The sequence below is a fragment of the Spea bombifrons genome, chromosome 1 (genome assembly GCF_027358695.1).
Source record: "Spea bombifrons isolate aSpeBom1 chromosome 1, aSpeBom1.2.pri, whole genome shotgun sequence".
In the NCBI taxonomy this organism is placed as follows: Eukaryota; Metazoa; Chordata; class Amphibia; order Anura; family Pelobatidae; genus Spea; species Spea bombifrons.
In genome coordinates, this window is record NC_071087.1 from 100,625,848 (window position 1) to 100,645,188 (window position 19,341).

At 39.2% G+C, this 19,341-nt stretch overlaps 1 protein-coding gene across 1 annotated transcript in view; it reads left to right on the forward strand.

The window, feature by feature from the left end:
- Positions 1 to 16,735, forward strand: part of MAMDC2 (MAM domain containing 2) — a 37,829-nt gene extending 21,094 nt beyond the window's left edge. The window contains exons 7-14 of the mRNA XM_053466571.1: positions 679 to 772; positions 8,007 to 8,153; positions 9,194 to 9,459; positions 12,287 to 12,380; positions 13,313 to 13,465; positions 13,940 to 14,202; positions 15,341 to 15,425; positions 16,277 to 16,735. Coding sequence (XP_053322546.1) covers positions 679 to 772; positions 8,007 to 8,153; positions 9,194 to 9,459; positions 12,287 to 12,380; positions 13,313 to 13,465; positions 13,940 to 14,202; positions 15,341 to 15,425; positions 16,277 to 16,344 — 1,170 coding nt within the window. The 3' untranslated portion in view covers positions 16,345 to 16,735. The remainder of the gene's footprint in view (positions 1 to 678; positions 773 to 8,006; positions 8,154 to 9,193; positions 9,460 to 12,286; positions 12,381 to 13,312; positions 13,466 to 13,939; positions 14,203 to 15,340; positions 15,426 to 16,276) is intronic.
- The last annotated feature ends 2,606 nt before the right edge of the window (positions 16,736 to 19,341 follow it).

The following is a 19,341-nucleotide window of genomic DNA, read 5'->3' on the forward strand; positions in this document are numbered from 1 at the left end:
TGCATACACAAACAATGAGGCAGCCACTTGTATTATTATTTACCTTGCCACCCCTGGAAAGTCATTTCTTATTGAGACCTGATTTGGCCTTCTAGTAAGTGTGCATGGGGTGAAGGTATGGTGGCGCCTTTACTAACTGACCCCATTGGGCTTAATGTTGATTCTGTGGATATCTCCAGGGTAAAACTAAGTACAGAAGGACATTGTAAGATGTGGCATTGACTGGAAAAACTTAGGAGGGTCTTTGTCCAACTTTGCTAAGAAAAAATAGCTGATTTGTCAAAGCTGTGTCTTTGCTGAAGAAGAAAAATATCCAATTAAACATCAACTTGATTACTAGGAATATAGAAAGACAGAAGGTGGTAACCTGCACATGTAGCTTGTCTGTGGCCTGTTGCGCAGGGTTATGGCCATATATTTCCTCATACGTGCACTTGCTTTGTCACATAATTGAAGTTCGAGAAAATCCTTGTGCAATAAGATTGGTTCTCTCAGTTTTTAATACGGATGTATTTTTTTCTACAGAAATAAGTATTTGTGCAGAACAAAATTAGTTTTCTTCATTTTACAGCAGAAAAGAAAACACTGGAACATTCATAAATAATGGATAGCAGTGAAAATGTTCAGATTACAGCTTAAATGTACAAAGACAGCTAAGGTCAAGTTCATTTCTTCCAGGTTATCTTTGAAGTTGCATTCAATGGTGTACAAGCTGGATACGTTGCCCTGGATGACATTTCATTCTCCGCAGAACACTGCTCTGGTGAAAGAGGTATAGAGACCGTCCACAATTGTATCTTTTTTTTTACTTTGAACCTGTAACGTTATTATTGTGTGTTCCTGAATTCAGAAACAGCAACCAAACCAATTGCTGCCACATACAGTGAAGGAAAAAAATATTTGATCCCCTGCTGATTTTGTACGTTTGTCCACTGACAGAGACAGAATAACAACAAATCCAGAATAACGCATTTCAAATAAGTTATAAATTGATTTGCATTTTACTCAGTGAAATAAGTATTTGGCCCCTTTGCAAAACATGACTTAGTACTTGGTGGCAAAACCCTTGCTTGCAATCACAGAGGTCAGGCATTTCTTGTAGTTGGCCACCAGGTTTGCACACATCTCAGGAGGGATGTGCACCCTACTTCTCTCACCTCCTTCTCACTCCAAGTCAATAGCACACCTCAACAAAACAACTCTCAGCTGGAGCAGTGGCAGGCTATATCCAACCTGACCGCTGCGTACAAGCAATATTGGTTAGTAAAAGAAAATAGTATCTTCTGTCGAATGTGACACCTTTTATTGGACCATGGTAGAAAACGATGTAATAATCTTTCAGAACTTCAGAGGTAGCTTCTTCAGAACCTAAATAAGAAATTGTAAGGTTGCGGGCACGGCTCACTCCACCTAACGTATCGGTTTGTCTTAGTCTGTCAATTCTAGTCTTGTCATATCCCTTGAATATATGTATTGTGCTGTGTAAATTGTTGGCACTATATAAATAAAAAACAATAATAATAATAATAATAATAAACAAAGAAACATCTAGAATCCTGGTTGCCTAACTTTTCTTGGACCATTAAGTTGTGTTACTAAAAGTGGCAAAAAAGATTTTTAGTGGCTCTCTAAAATCCTTCTAACATTAAATATGGCATCAAAGACATTATTTGTGTAACAATTCAATGTTGTATACATAATAAGTATTTACAAACAGTTTAGTCTCTGGTTTATTTTATGCCCGCCCCTTTTCCATTAAGCTATGTGCATTAATGCCAGAAATTTACTAAACATTTTATTTATAATTAAGTATACTTGAGGAAATAAATAAAAAGCAGCTGTGTCTCAATGTTTGCCTTTGCATGCTATAACACTTACCTAATGCCTTTGTAAAAGCCAGCACAAGTGGTAACCATATAAAAGGATATTCTCAATCTTAATAAATATATGTATGTAATACAATACATATATTCAAGGGGTATGACAAGACGAGGATAGACAGACTAAGACAAACCGATACATTAGGTGGAGAGAGCCCTGCTCGCAAGCTTACAATTTCTTATTTAAAAATGCACAATTTCTTATTTAGACTGCACAATCCAGATTATCCCTAATCCTAGTTCTCACATTTACACAACAATGCATAATTTTTGCTATAAAAATGACCTGTGCCATTTTCTCTAGTATGGTATGTTAGGGCTATCATCTTGGAGGTAAATTGCATTTTAAACAGGTGATTTTGTGGTAATAGGAACAGCACAGTTTTAAATAACCTCTAGCACTAGAAGTTTGCACCGGGTGCCGCTCATCAGGGGGTGCCACCACGCCAGCACCCCTCCGGAGACAGACAAAAATGTCAGCAGCAGGAGGAACAGGCTTGGTTGGGGAGAATGCTGAATGTTTGTGAATGAATGTTTGTGAATGAGTGTGTGTGTGATAGCATGGATGTGTACGTGTGTGTGTAGGGGGGATAGCATGGCATAGGGAGGCTGTAATCACATTCTTATGCCCAGGTTCCAGCATGTACTGGCTGCCTGGGCATGATAGGAGTGTGATTGCTGTGAGTATATATATATATATACCGTATTTATCGGCGTATAACACGCACTTTTTTAACTAAAATATGAAGCTGAAAACCTACCTGCGTGTTATACGCCGATAAATCCTAGAGCCAGTGGCGGAACTAGCGGGGTCGCAGGGGTCGCAACTGCGACCGGGCCCTGGAGTTCTGCCAGTCAGGGGGGCCCAAGGGGTGCCGAGCGGTTGCTGAAGACGACCGCTCGGCAACTCTCGGGCCCCCCTGACTGACAGAAATCCAGGACTCCTCTGCTGGCCGCCGCCGCCTGCCTCAGCCGCCGCCGCCGCCTGCCTCAGCCGCCTGCCTCAGCCGCCGCCGCCTCAGCGCTTCAACTCCTGTGTTGGAAGTGTGAGGCGTTTGTCTCGGGTGCCGGCGCTTCACGCTGGGCGCCGGCATATGACGTCAGACGCCGGCGCTCAGCAGTGAAGCGCCGGCACCCGAGACAAACACCTCACGCTTCCAACACAGGAGTTGAAGGTAAGTGACCGGGGGGGGGATCCTGGGGGGGGGTTAGGGAGGGAGAGGGGAGATCCTGAGAAGGGGGGTTAGGGAGGGAGAGGGGAGATCCTGAGAAGGGGGGTTAGGGAGGGAGAGGGGAGATCCTGAGAAGGGGGGTTAGGGAATGAGAGAGGAGATCCTGAGAAGGGGGGTTAGGGAGTGTGTGTCTGGGAGTGTGTGTCTGAGTGTGTCTGAGTGTGTCTCTGAGTCTGTGTCTGAGTGTGTGTCTTACTGTGTGTGTCTTACTGTGTGTGTCTGAGTGTGAGTGTGTCTTACTGTGTGTCTGTCTGAGTGTGTGTGTCTTACTGTGTGTGTGTGTGTGTGGTTCCCCAGATAGCAGTGATTCTGATGAAGTTTTTTTTGTTCAGTTTTTTTGTTCAAAGAGGTGCTTTTTCTTTCATATTTGCCTTATAAGTGGTATAAATGTTATAATAAATGTTATAATGTAATAAATATTATTCCAACATTAAGTTCATAGCTTCCAAGTTAAAATTATTTTTTCTTACTCAAATTTCCTTGTTAAAATGGGGGTGCGTGTTATACACCAGTGCGTGTTATACGCCGATAAATACGGTATATATATATATATACAGCATGCAAATAAAGTTGATGCACTCAGTGGGTCTTCTTTTTAGAAAGTTTATTGGCTTAGTAAAGTTTTTGGCCAATTTGCACGTCTAATGCTTTTATCTTTAGTTGATGGAAAAAGTGTGCACACCTTCTACTTAATGCTTGATCCTTCTCAACCATTTAATTTTAATGTTAGTATGTTACAATTACAATGTCACTTTTCTTAAATGATCCATATTATTCCTAGTCACTTTTTCCACTGTGTTTATTGTTATGGCAATATGAAATATGAAAAGACATGTTTTTCTCAAAAAAATGTGTAGTAATCCATGTTTACTTCTAAGTCCATCAAAGTTTATTTTAGATATGTTTTAATATAGCTACAGTATGCCTGTCTTATGTCATTTTCTAAGTGCCTCTTGTATTTTGTAAAGTTCTTACATTTGGCACACATAACTAACAGTCTCATTGTAATGGTTACAGCTCATAATTGCTTCTATTTTCCATAAAAAAACACATATAATTTGTGTTCTGGCTATAACTTGGATAAAATATTCATATTCAGTTAGCATTTTCTGTATTTTTGTTTAAGAAGACAACAATTTACCAGTCCAAAGCATAATTGCTACAAAGAGAACAATACAACAAGACTCAGCATCCAAGCTCTATGGGGCGCTTTGACATCTGGGACCTATACACCACCAGAGGGGATGCTTATAACTGATAGTCTAGGCATAGGCATAGATCTGCATGCTCTGTCCCCCTCATCCTTCTCTGTCTTAGTGTTCTTAGTGCCAGGCTATGATGTTATAACTCAGCGCTCACATTTCTGTTTTGTGAGAGTAATTTCACCTTCCAAGCTCCTGGGAAAAGTGCACCCACTGTAACCACCACAGCGTGGCCTACTTTTATTTGACTTTTGATCAAGACAAAACTGATCTGCTTATTGCAGAAGCTGTAAGCAACTTTTACTACTTTATCACTGTACAGAAAGAGCTGTTCGATCAGACGTAACATGCTACTTTCTCTGAAGTATAAATCTGTTTCTTAAAATGTTGATGCTTCTTAAAAATTACTTGTTTCTTCAAAATAAACAGACTGTCATGATGAAGTATTTTAGGGTTTTAAACATTACAAAATTATGCATATATATATATATATATATATATATATTTCAGGCTGGAAAAATAACCTATTGTCTACAAATGACTTATTGGTCCCAATAAATCACATAGGGTCCTTTAATGAAATTGTTCATAAATACTTTCATTGCTTCTGTGTTATTTGTCATTCTTTGAAATGAAGGTTTGAGTCTTATCTAACACAATTGTCACTTCTATGGATTTGTAAATATTTAATATACCCTGGGGTATCCCTGTAGTTGAAATGTAGGTATAATGTAGGTAAATGTAGGTATAACAGCCTCTACTCTACTGGGGAGGCTTTCCACAAGATTGTTACTGTGGGAATTTGTGCCCATTCAGCCAAAACAGCATTTGTGAGGTCAGGCCCTGATGTTGGATGAGAAGGCCTGGCCACAATCGGTGTTCCAATTCATCCTAGAGTAGTTAAATGGGGTTATGGTCGGGTCTCTGTGCACCAAACTCATTAAATCAGGTCTTTATGGACTGTACTTTGTGCACAGGGGCACAGTCATGCTGGATCAGGAAAGGGTCTTCCACAAACTGAAAGTTGGAAGCATAGCATTGTCCACAATGTCTCTGTATGCTGTAGCATTAACACCACCCTTCACTAGAACAAAGTAACGACTAAACTTTACAGTAGGCACTAAGAATTCAGGTAGGCATCCACCACACCCAGATTTGTCCATCAGACCTAAAGGTCATGAAGGGTAATTTATCACTCCAGGGAACACTTTTCCACTGCTTCAGAATTCAGTAGCCATGTGCTTTACACCACTCCAGCTGGTGTTTGGCAATGTAGACAGTGATCTTTGGCTTGTGTGCAGTTACTCAGCCTGTTCATGAACCCCAACACACAGTGCTTGTGCTGATGTTGCTTCCTGGAGCTCTGCACTTAATATATCCAGGCAGTGATATCAGATGCATTCATTTGTATTACACTACGATTTTTTTATGGACCGCCAGTGCTTTTTACTTCTTCAAGATCACATAATGGACTTACACTACAGACTAACAATTGTACAACCCATTATACGACCCACTTGTAAATCTATTGGCATAAATGAAGAATGTTTATGGCCTGTTTTTTAAGTTGTTTTATAAACCTGAGCTTAATTTGTGATTAAGGTATTTAATGGTTAGGCGGCTTATGGGAGCTACAGGCATCGATTACAGCCATACCCCACGTTAACGTACTCTCTATAGCGAGAGAGAGATTTTTTTGTATATATGAAAGCAGCTTTTCTCAGGATATGTGTGGTTATTCCTCCTCATTGGGTTACATATACTCAGTAGCTGCATTACTGGTTGTCCCTTCTGACCATACCCTTACTTTGCAAAGGAGTAAGGAGATGGAAGATAACTTTGAGATAGGACATTGATTAAATGTTAGTTGTGCCACATTAAGACTGAGCTCAGGCTGTAAAAAAACATTAAACTAAATTTTGGCAAAACAATTGACCTACACAATATATTGGTAGTCATAATTAACAAATGTAGTTGTGCTTCATGCTGTGAGTGCAGGAGTTCCCCCTTTTAAATGAATTTTAGAAGGACATAAGTAAAGATTTCCATTACATTCAAGGAAATAATTATGAATCCTAGCGAGAACGCCACATAATTTCAGATTTCACATGATTTAGAGCATTGTTTATACTTGCCAGTTCAATGTTCTTTTGCAAGAAACCAACAAAGGTCTTTTGTATTCATTTCTGTTCTGAGATTAGTACATTTCTTATATCAACAATCATTCACTCAATGCCATACTCTTGTATGCAGGTTAAGGTTGCCACATATACATATATATGTAACAGGACCAAGGTGACCAGATTAGTCTCAGGTTGTCATTGCCAAGTTTCCTTCTCTGTTAGCCAGCTACAGCAGAAGATGGGAATTAAAGGGGATCCTTTGGACGATCCACATACAAAACACGACAGGCAGAAGTACAGGAACACACACACACTTATTATGGACGATACCAGGTCTTTTATACTCACCAGAAGAATGGGAAGATGATTAAACCACAATTTAAATTAGGGTTTGGAACATATTAACCAATAAGCAAAAGGACAAAAAATAACAACCAATAAGGTAATAGCACAACCTTGAGGTTGGGAAAATGTGGCTCATGGGAGAATTGCCTTGTCTCTCTAAGAAGGAGAGCAACCAATAGGAGAAGCTCCCGCTTTCACCACATTATCCTAGGGCGATTGGCACAGGCAGCCTAGTTCAACCTCTATAATATATGGCTGTCCAAAGCTGACCCTGGGATGGGTTACTCTTATTCACTCACTCTCATTACGCCTCCTCTTTCTGTCTAATCTTTATGGTGTGTATGTGTGGAACAGTGTGATCTGTGTGCCCAAGAGTGGTGTGTATGGCTGAGGAAGGTGTCTGTGGCTGAGAGTAGTCTCTGTGTGATTTTGGGTGATCTGCCTACCTGGCACTACTGGTGAAGTGTACTCTCAGCTGCGAGTTGGGAGTGGATAATTATTATAGGGGTGCAGGACAGATTTGGGGTTACCCCACCAAAAATGGCTATAGGTGTAATTCTCACGGCTAGAGTGCTGAACTAATAATAGTTCTTTAAAAACCCATCCACACCTGAGAGCCCACTTGTCATGATGGGGGTGTATATTTCTGGTATTTATCTGAAAACTACAACAAAATAAAGCAAGTCATAAGTCTTATGTGCTTACAAAACAGTTAATTGTTTTGTATAATTATTTAGTGTACTGTTGTATAATGTGTTTGTATTTTAAACTGTTTATTTGGTTAGATTTAAATAACACTTAAATGTTCATACATGTTCATAAAGAAAACCAATAGCTATGAAATGTGTACAATATATTCTTTCATGGAGATAATATAACAATAATTGGATATACTGATTGTATGATAAATAATATCAACAAAAGTAATCTAATGGTATTTAACTTCGAAGCTACTTTTCACCACTTAATGGAATGCATGAGGATTCACTTTTTGCTTGACTCGTGTTCTTTACTTATATGTAAGGGGCCATATGCAATTCTGTAAATTGTAAGTTGTACCACTCTTTGTCTCTTGGTCTTGTGCAGTTGATATGAAATTTTCTTTCTGTAATACCTACCAAGAAAGCAAAATATGGGGCATCAGCTTATGATTTTCATGTCTTGTATGTCATCTGATGTACATGCTAAGGAAGGCTGAACATTGTTGTTTTTCTTTTTTTCCAGAACCCGTTTTTAATGTAGAGGAGGCTGGGTGTGACTTTGAGAAAGATATGTGCCGCTTCCATCAAGACGGTAGAGACGGTGCTGGGTGGAACAGAGTGAAAATAAAACCAAATGCATACAGAATAGGAGATCATACCACTGGTTCAGGTATTTATTTTTATTTGCTACACTTTTATATTGCTTAGCTGTGTTCAGCTTGAAGTTGATATATCCAGGCAGTGATATTAGATGCCTTCATTTGTATTACACTAGTAATTTGTTTATGGACCACCAGTACTTTTTAATTCTTCAAGATCACATAATGGAGTTACAGTACACTGTGGACAATTGTACAACCCATTACATTAAGTCTTTTTGCATAAATGAAGCATGTTTATGGCCTGTTTGTTGGAGCTTAATGTTCTATTAAGGAATGTAATGGTTCCTGATAGTAGAAGGTTTATGGGAGCTACAGGGATTGCGTATATCCTTAGGGCAGCATTGTCAGTAACTATTTCTATTTTGTCACAATGGATATTTCAAGTTGTTTGGGGGTATTTAAAAAGTATTCACATAGCACAAGAGGCAACTTGATTTGAAAACAGGTTCCATGAAAGAGTGTTCTAGATAGTGACCAAGAATACCCTTGTAATAAGGAAACAGCCTCCTGGAAGAGGCAGCTGTCACCAGATGGTATTCATTTTCAGAAACATCCTATAAAAATACATTTCTGGAATAAATTAATGACCCTTTTTATTAAAATTTGTGCTGAAACATATTTGCTGTAAAATAACAAACATGAGATCAAACGTATTCATGTACGTACAGAATCAATTGCACGGGGTGTAAAAATTACACCCCCTGCAAACCACAAGGAAAAGTATTAACAATTATAAAAAAAATCATGTCAGCCAACCTGTAGGAGGATTGCAAATTTACAAGGTATCACGAGTTATTTTGAAAAAAATACAGCCAAATAATAAGGCTATTATGGTGCATGCCGTCAGGGAAACATTTTGACCTGGCATCTTACCAGGTTGTTATTAATTTTCTGTGGACTGGGCTGTTTATTGTTATTTTTAAGAGCTGGGTACTCAGTGACTACAATGCCAGCTAAATGTGTATCTTCCATAACTAATGAAGCTACTTATTGCCTTCTTTGACAATGCAGGTTGTTCCCCATGATAACTAGCTCTTTTGTTTTGCAGGCCATTTCATGTTGGCTAACACAAGGTTTACCTCTCAGCCGGGTTACTTTGGACGTCTTTATGGTCCTTCTTTGCCAGGAAACATGCAATATTGTCTGCGTTTCTTTTATGCATTTTATGGCTTCTCTAAAATGAATGACGCCCTGGCTGTGTATTTATTTGAAGAGAACCATGTTGTCCAAGAAAAAATCTGGTCTGTTCAGGAGTCACCTAAAGGAGTTTGGTTACAAGCCGAAATCAACATAAACAAGCCAATGCCTTGCAAGGTACATAACATTTTCTGCACGTTACCTCAGGTTAGGCCAAGACTAACATGAAAAATGCACTTGAAAGGATAAATTATTCATTGTTCCTTTTCATATACATAATTTATTACGACTGGGAGAAGTCCTCTTACGTTTCTTGTCAAGCTCATATTAGGTAAAAGTATTTCTCAGGCCTTCAAATTTAAGTTCAGCAAGGAAGCAGAATACCAACAGTTTTTGGATGTTATATATATATATATATTTATTGGAGATTTCAGGGCTACTGTGGCAGCCTTCGTCTGTAAATTTGCATGTAATGAAACTGCTTGTAGATAGTTGTCAAAAAGAACAGAAGGAACTGTGCAGAACGAACTGCAAGAAATGTTCCTAAAAAATATTTGCATCACTTATAGGAATATGAATCTCTATTTTTAAAAACAATCAAAATGTACAAAAAGCTTTGGCAAATACATGTATTCAATCTACATTAAAATGTTTGCTTTCCTATAATGATCCTCAATATTGTATATCTGTTTAGTCCTCTGGCAATATTGGGTTCTTTATTCATTGGACCTTAGATTGTTTATTGTTCATTTTATTGCTTTTATGCTTGCTGATCTTAGCCCCTGGAAGGAAAGCTTATATCAAACCACACTAATCAATGCGATGTTATATAGTCCTCTGAGAACACTTCCAACTTTATAGCTTGTGTGCTTTTTGATCTCCATTTTTCCATAATTTTAAATGGTTGAACTCATATAATCATACTCTGACTTCTCTCCAGGGGATACTTCACATCATAGGAGGATTTGAAGTCCAGGGAAATAGCTTTTATGTCTAATAATAGTCCCCTTTCAGTTGACACAGCCGCAAAGTAGATACAGAATTCCAATGTTCAGATATAGTTGTCCCAATTACCAAAATGTAAATGATCGACAGAGAATGTAACATTTTACTTAAGGTTGGAGTAAAATATATTGCAGCTGCATCTAATAAGTGCATGTTTTGTTTTTTTAAAGGACTAAAACAATGTCAGTATGTTCAAACGCCATCAGTTTTCACCTTTATAAAAAAGGTTTCTCGCAGTATAAATTATTCAGAAGTCAATAATATAATTAGGGTGAATTTTTGTTGGAATAGTTTCTTTGTACCTCACTGTGGGGTTCTCTGGCTATTATAAAGTAATTAGATGGCTTCTTCAGCACTGTCCCATTTCATATATATTAAGTGTTAATGGAGCTTTCTGGTCACCGTGGTTCAAAATCTCTATTTTTAAACAGAAACAAAATCAAATGTATTTAATTTAGATGCTTAAGCCATAGTTTTTTGCTTCCATTCCCACATTTTAGTTTGTCCACATCACTGCGAAAATAATTCTCACTACTTATACTCTTGGACCTGTCTGCAGCCTTTGATATAGTTGACCACTTCCTCCTTCTATAAACCCTTCATGCTTGTGGCATCTGTGACAGAGCTCTTCGACCATACCTAGTGTCTCCTTCACTGGAATTTGTTCCTCTCCCCTACCGCCATCTGTTGGTGTTCCTGCAGGTTCAATTCTTGGGCCTCTACTATTCTCCATTTACACCTCATCATTTGCACAGCTCATATCTTCCTTTGGCTTCCAATACTACCTATATGTGGATGGCACCCTAATCTAAATTTCCTTTCCTGACCTTTCACCCTCTTTTCTAACTCCCCTTACCTACTGTCTTTCTGGAATTGTATAATGGATGGCATCGCACTACCTGAAACAACCAAAATATGGATCCGTTCCCTTGTGATAGCCCGTCTGGATTATTGCTCCCTACTAACCGGTCTCCCCCTCTCCCACCTTTCACCACTTCAATCCATCCTCAAGAATGCAGCTAGACTAATCTTTCTCTGTCACTATTCCTCATCTGCTGCTCCATTGTGCCAATTGCTCCATTGGCTCCCCATACCCCCAGAATCAAAGTCGAATTGTTTACCCTGACCTACAGAGCCCTTAACAACTCTGCCCTCCCCTATATCTCTGCCCTCCTATCCAAATACATCCCTAACTGTCCTTTTCGTTCCCCTTATAAACTGCGTCTCTCTTCTACTATCATTACCTCTTTTTTCGGGTTTCACATATGTTATACGTTTTAAGTTATGTTTTTGACTCTCTTGTAACAATTCTTCAGAATCTGTTGACGCTATATAAATAAATGTAATATAATGCTGAGCTCTGAGATATCAAATCGCGCAGCATCAAAAACTCGCACGCTTTGCAGGGGAGCAGTGAAATAGAGGTCTGTACGAAAAGACCTCATGCGCCCTTTATTTTGTTGCAGGGAGATCCATGACCTCCCCAACCAGCCCTGCTCCTCCTGCGAGTTCGTCTCTAGAAAAAGCTTGCAGGGTGGCGGACAGAACAAATTGTGGTGGCGGACACCGGTGTCCATGTACAGACACCTTGCTGACTCCTAGGCTCTACGGGTAGCTGCTTTCAATCCCCCATGAACGAATGGACCCAGGGCAGCTGCCCGTTTTACGCTACGTTAAAGATCTGTTGGTGCTCTAGAATTCAATGATAATAATCCTCACTGTGATTTCTTTCATAAAGCACAGACTTACATTTCAGGATGAAATAATGCAAACCTACTTGTTCCACTGGACTCTTCACATTTTCTAGAGTGTGGTTCGACTCTATATCGTAACACACATTGGGTGTGGCTTTATGCTAGGTTTTCTGAGGTCATTGGAGACTTTTGTGATAAATCAGTGATACACTGATCAAGGGTAGTAGTCTCTTAGAATACAATACATTCACAAGTAAACTGAGCTGTAGCTGTTGTATCTTGCATACCATTCTTCTGTATTTCAGGTTGTGTTTGTGAGCTGGTGTAAGAGCTTTTGGGATTGTGGCCTTACAGCACTCGATGATGTTTCAGTGAGCGTTGGAAACTGCCAAACAGCTGGTGAGGCATAATAAGATCTGATTTTTTTCTTTTAAAGGATAAAGAAAAAGAGTAACACTTATGGAATACATGGTTTTGTTATACTCAGCTTTCATCATAATAGGCAGATATTTATCCATGACTATTAAAGATGAGTGGTGGCTAGGACGTTTGTAAACAGATCAAGATCAGGGAAGCCTACTGCAAAGCAATTTCAGCGGGCTGGCTTTGTACAAACTCCACTGTCAACACTGTACAAATGGATATAGATGTATTGGTTCAAACGTGAGGAAGTCTTAAGTTGAAGTTAGACTTATTATCTGGCCAAAGCAAGAAGCGATGTAGAGTCACATACGCTTTTAGGACCTCAAAGGATTTTTCTGCATTCCATCTGAAGAAGAGACATGTGAGGTCCTAAAAGCTTATGTTGCTCTTCATCTCTCCTATGTTGGTCCAATAACAAATGTTTTTCCTAGGGAAGTACATGCACCATGACTAGTCATTCCAGTCGAGTACACAGCAGGTGGGGGTCTCCCAAGATACTTGCACTGCTGTCGCAACAAACAAGGCAGCAAGTGACTGTTGGGAAGGGACTAGACAAATTACCAGAACTAAATTATTCCACAACTGGTGCTACATAAACATCTTTTGACCCATGATGAAGCTATAAAACACATGTGTCCTAAATTTTAGCTTCTGTAAGATATGCAGTGCCTCTCCAACAAAGCTGACACTGGGAAATGTGTAACTTTTTTTTTTTTTTTTTTTTTTACAAAGGTTGTCTATCCGTAGTCTTTGTGGCTAAAACCATTAGGTTTATATTTTGTATTAATCACATTTTCAGAAAGACTTTTGCTTATGAGATTTTCTAGAAACCTGTTATAATAACATTTCCTAAATAAAAAACAGCCATGTTGTTACGTAAGATGATATAAAGGCATTTTTAACTGCAGATAGACTTCCTCCACCACCTGGCAAGTGTACATTTGAAAAGAATGATTGTGGATTTCAGCAGGAATGGCAAAGGAGAGGCATGTGGCACAGGATACGAGGAAGTACTCCAACATCATACACTGGACCAAGGGGTGACCACACTTCTGGGGTAGGTGAGTCGAGGAATAATCTACAACTGTTTGATGCACATAGTTGTTATGAATAATTGCCTGGTGTATATGTTACATTACCTTGAGTTTGCACTCAACTACTCAAAGTTTTTTTGTCTCAGCACCACTTTTTTATATATAACAGCTCTCGTTTTCCCTCTGTCACTAGCAAATTGCTGAGCATGGTTCCCAAATACTTAAGGTACACAACACTCATCACTGACCCAACTATAACATCCACAAGTTACTTGTTGTGTATTTCCATAATGGAGGAATATATAATTTTAGATATGTTACAGATCTTCTAATGTGATCAGGATCATATTCCATCTCATGCTGTGATTGTTATATTGAACGCTTACACTTTAAGCAATCAGTTAAAAACACTGAATGAAAAGGCGTGACTGCACAAGCCACAGATGCCTAGCTTTTACCTGTAAAGTTAATTATTTTTATTTGGTGCATTTTCACTTAAAGGCTACTATATGTACATTGAAGCAACCCATATGGTCTATGGGCAGAAAGCAAGATTACTATCAAGACCACTTTGGGCCATCCCTGGGAAGCAGTGCTTGACTTTTTTTTATCATATGTATGGAGCTGGTACTGGACTCCTTAATGTTTACTTGAGAAAAGAAAGTGAGAGACACAAGGATACTCTGCTCTGGACAAAGAAAGGTGAACAAAGCATTAGCTGGATGAAGGCTCATGTGGAATATGAGAGCAATAAACAGCATCAGGTAAAACACACTTAATGGGATTTTATCATCAACATACATCAAGTGAATGATTTATTTTCCTTCCAGTTGCTTTGGCACTGTGGTCCCCATATATTAAGCAGAACTCGAAATGTACCTTGAAATGGCATTTGTGTTGATAATGGGTAACTATCGATGAATGATGTTACATCTATACAGCAAATACTCATTGTTTTATATAAAAGTTCTTTTATAACAGAAAAAAGAAAATAAATAATGAGCAAAGAATCTGGGGTAACAAAGCAAATGTAGATGTACCTTCACATTTCCAAAATAACTACACAGCTTCTATTATTTACAATATTTGTTAACAATGTGCTAAATTGTCTCACATTCATTGTGATAATGCCATCACTAGGTCTTCTTTAGTTTCCAACAATTAAAGCAGTAATGAAGGCTACTGCCATTTCACTAGTGTATTTTTTAGGACACAGCGAGAAATGTTAATGACCGCTAAACATATGTTTTGATTCCATGCTTCAGTAATCCAATTATCCAGTTTCTTTCCTGATTCAGTGTGATAAAACCACTTTGCATTTTTCCAAAACTATAGCTGTAACTGCATTACTGACGCATTTCACACAGCAGTAGATAATGCACAAATGATGTGTCATCAGAATGACGGAGCGACATGAACACTACAAAGTATGATACAAATAAACGGTGACTTAAAATGACTGGGCTATATTTTAGAGATGGAATCCTTGTATAACTAGAATTATTTGACATGAAGTCCAGGCATGCCATCTGAAGCAACCGCTACCACTAAATGTTCAGCTTAAATGTCAGTTTAATGAACAAAACATCTTCAACTTAGTAATCATAGATGCTATTACTGCATTGTAAAAAGAAATGAGGAATTTCATGTAGCAAAACTTGTAAATAGAAAACTTTTCCTTGTATATTTATTTTAGTATGCTAGCTGAAATGAGAACTATGCAATTGTGTTCATGAAAACGATGGCAGTGTATACTACACAACATGTTTTATGGTAAAATGCAATTAATCAAATGGAACATGTACCCCATTATTTATTTATGGCTATAATATAGTATCTTGGGGATAATACATTTCTAGTCCAAATTTAACAATTGAGCATCATTTATTTGGCCTTTTTCAGATTATCTTTGAAGCTATTCGAGGAGTTTCAATAAGAAGTGATGTTGCAATTGATGATGTCATGTTTCAAAATGGACCCTGCAAAGGTAATATCTCTTGGAGCTAAGAATCATATCTATGTAAAGATATGTAGCAGATTGCTAGTAGTAAATCATCACTTTCACCCCACCAACTTCCCTGCCTCACCAGACTTTTACGATTGGGGTCAGGGTCCTCATAAACTTCTATATCAGTTACAATGAAATCTTGTAATGGGAGTCTTACTTTTTTATTTTTATAACAGAAATTGCTAGTGAAACACAGATAGATCTTTTTGGAATTGACAGGATCATCTAACCAGCCATTCAAGCTATGTTTTCTTGACTTCCCTCATATCATTCTTGGATTGCTTCTGGCTGCTACCTAGTGACATAGCTCAGTGCTGGCTGCTACGCATGTGCCTCTACTGAGAACATCCCCATGTCCCACTATGCTTTCCATCCTTGCTGGGTTCAAAAATGGACCCAGCAGTGCAGGTGTATATTAAACAGGCTGGTGTGTTGGTGTGATAAATGAGGGGCTTAGCAGTAAGACAGTTCATCATAAAACGCTCTTTAGAGCACACAAAGGCTTTGGGTCTTCAGTATCCTTCTTAAGTATATAAATAATGTATAAATATATATTTTAAAAAAAGTTTTGGGGATAACCGCTCCTTTCAGCACGCAAAACCCTCAGACAACTGTTTCACAGCTGTCAGTCAATACAATCCAAGAACAGTGAAGGAAACTTCAGATTTTATTAATAACCCACACAGTTTCTCTCTACTCCAGTACAGGCAACAGTGACCAAAGTTTAAAGAGACTTCAGAGATGTTAAAAGAAGGTCTTAGGGCAAGTCATAGTGTAAAACTCTGATAACCAGGTAATTCCTACTAAACCTGAGATCTTTATTTCCACAGATACAAACGATTCCTTGACTCTGCAGTCTTCGGGTTATTCAGATGACTTCAATGAAATTGATCTCTAGCTCTTGAGCTTACTGAAAAACAATGTATCAAACTAGACTTTGGTCTCTTGTGAAACTGCACAGAACATTATATTTTATAGAGAATTCCGAAGATTGCTTCGGAAAAAATATTTACGGATACATAGCACAAACTCAGAGCACTTGTGTTCGCCGTCATATAAAAACCTACTCAGGCCTAGATTTGTGTAACAATGGTATTTTTGCAATGACTATAAAGGATGTGTGTGCTGTGTTGCAGATTGCAATAAGAAATCCACTGTATAGCAATACAAAACATATATAAATGTATGTTCTTTTGCTATTTTATTATTGCGTGGTTTCATTGTTAATTTTGTAATGTTTTTGATACTGTTGGAACCCCACAAAATTCACAATAAAATATCTAAATTGTGTTTTGTGAGCATTTGTTTATTCTCTTTACTGTTCTCCTGATATGTTAGCTGATGCATGTATGTACTGTATAATCATCACGATGTTTACATCCTCAAATGCTTGTTTGGCTCTCTTCATGACCATTTTGGGGAAAAAACACTTTATGCCAACTTAAATCACTGTGAAAGGGGAAGGACAAAATTAAATCCAAATTGGGTGTTTTGTATGAAATGTTTTAGGCAAAAGAGTTCTCTGAAAATACATTATTAGACCAAGTGCTAAAAAAGAAGTCCTAGATCTAAGAGCTAAGCTGCTGCTTTTCAGTTAATTGAGACCCAACTTTTTCAGTTCTTGTACTGCATATTAAACCTTTTTGGTTTTATAGTGCAGGTAAATATTAGAGCACAATTAGTCTGTGTGTACTGCACAGCCTGAATTAATCCCCCTCATTTTACAGTAATAGGTTTGAGAAAATGCAGATCGAGGATGCTACATTTTACTACTTCTGTAGAACAAAAGCAACACAGGACCTGCTTTTAGAAATATAAGATACTAACGTATGTTGCTCCCAGAAGCAGTTTGGAACTCAGTAGTGAGTGATGCTACAGAGGACAGACAATTTATATGTGTGATTCAGCACCTAGAACAGTGATGGCGAACCTATGACACGCGTGTCAGTGGTGACACGCGTAGCCATTTGGGGTGACACGCGCAGGATTTCCTGCGATTCATCCTCGGCTCCTGCACGGCCGCCGAGGATGAAAGAATCTGCGCTGGAGGACCCGTTCCTCCAGCACAGATTCTTTCATCCTCGGCGGCCGTGCAGGAGCCGAGGATGAATCGCAGGAAATCCTGCGCGTGTCACCCCCCCCCCAAAAAGGGGGGGGGGGCGGGACGTGCGTTAGCGTAACTAGCGGGGGGCGGGGCGGTGGAGGAGCAGGCTCGCAAGGGAGCGGTATCGGAGGACTTTAACAGACCACCGGCTCCCTTGAGTGATTTTAAGCCGGTTCAAGGATCTCCCTTGAACCCGGCTTAAAATCACTCAAGGGAGCCGGAGGTCTGTTAAAGACCTCCGATACCGCTCCCTTGCGATCCGCGCGGCAACAGCTGTTGTGCGCCGGGGTTTGTTGTTAGATCCCGGCGCACAACACTGAAGCCGCGCCCACCGCTGTCCGTGCCCTCTGAACCCCGTGCCCTCGGAAGAAGAACTGAAGAAGAAGAGGAGCGAAGATCAGGAAAAGGAGCTGTAAGGAGAAAAGAGGAAAGGTAAGAAAGCATACAGTGAGAGTGGATTGGTATGTGTGTGTGGATTGGTGTATGTGTGTGGATTGGTGTATGTGTGGGGATTGGTGTATGTGTGGGGATTGGTGTATGTGTGTGGATTGGTATGTGTGTGTGGATTGGTATGTGTGTGGATTGGTGTATGCATGTGGATTGGTGTATGCATGTGGATTGGTGTATGTGTGTGGATTGGTATGTGTGTGTGGATTGGTATGTGTGTGTGTGGATTGGTATGTGTGTGTGTGGATTGGTATGTGTGTGTGTGGATTGGTATGTGTGTGTGGATTGGTATGTGTGTGGATTGGTATGTGTGTGGATTGGTATGTGTGTGGATTGGTATGTGTGTGGATTGGTATGTGTGTGGATTGGTATGTGTGTGGATTGGTGTATGTGTGGATTGGTGGATGTGTGTGGATTGGTGTATGTGTGTGGATTGGTGTATGTGTGTGGATTAGTATATACGTGTGGATTGGTATGTGTGTGGATTGGTATATATGTGTGGATTGGTATGTGTGTGGATTGGTGTATGTGTGTGGATTAGTATATACGTGTGGATTGGTATATATGTGTGGATTGGTATGTGTTTGTGGATTGGTATGTGTTTGTGGATTGGTATGCGTGTGGATTGGTATATATGTGTGGATTGGTGTGTATGTGTGTGGATTGGTATGTGTTTGTGGATTGGTATGCGTGTGGATTGGTATATGTGTGTGGATTGGTGTATATGTGTGGATTGGTATATGTGTGTGGATTGGTATATGTGTGGATTGGTATGCGTGTGGATTGGTATGCGTGTGGATTGGTAACTGTGTGAGAGTGATGGGTGTTATGCTGTACCATTTCCAATGTATTTTCCATTATATAATTATGCTCTAAAGTACATCATAACTCCCATCACTCTATACTGTTCCATACAGTGGCAGAGCTGGGAGACAGAGGCCTTGCACCCCCACCGCAGGACTCCTGAAAGGTAAGTAGTTACTAAGCAGGTATGTTAAATAATTTGTTTTTGGTTTATTAAATACAATTATATATTGCAATTATACATTTTTGTAGTTTAAACTATAAATTGCGCAAAATTATGTTTTTTTGTCGAAGTGACACACCACGCGAGTTATGCTCGATTTTTTGCCGATTTTTGACACACCACGCCAAAAAGGTTGCCCATCACTGACCTAGAAGATGCTCTCTGTCAGTGTTAGGGGTCTACCACTTTGTGGCTGACATGTTCTTTCTCCTAGATGCTTCCACTTCACAATAAAATCACTTACAGTGTACCAGGGTGGATCTAGGAGGGCAGACGTTTCACGAACTGAAAGTTTAATGCCTTCTTCAGTACAACCC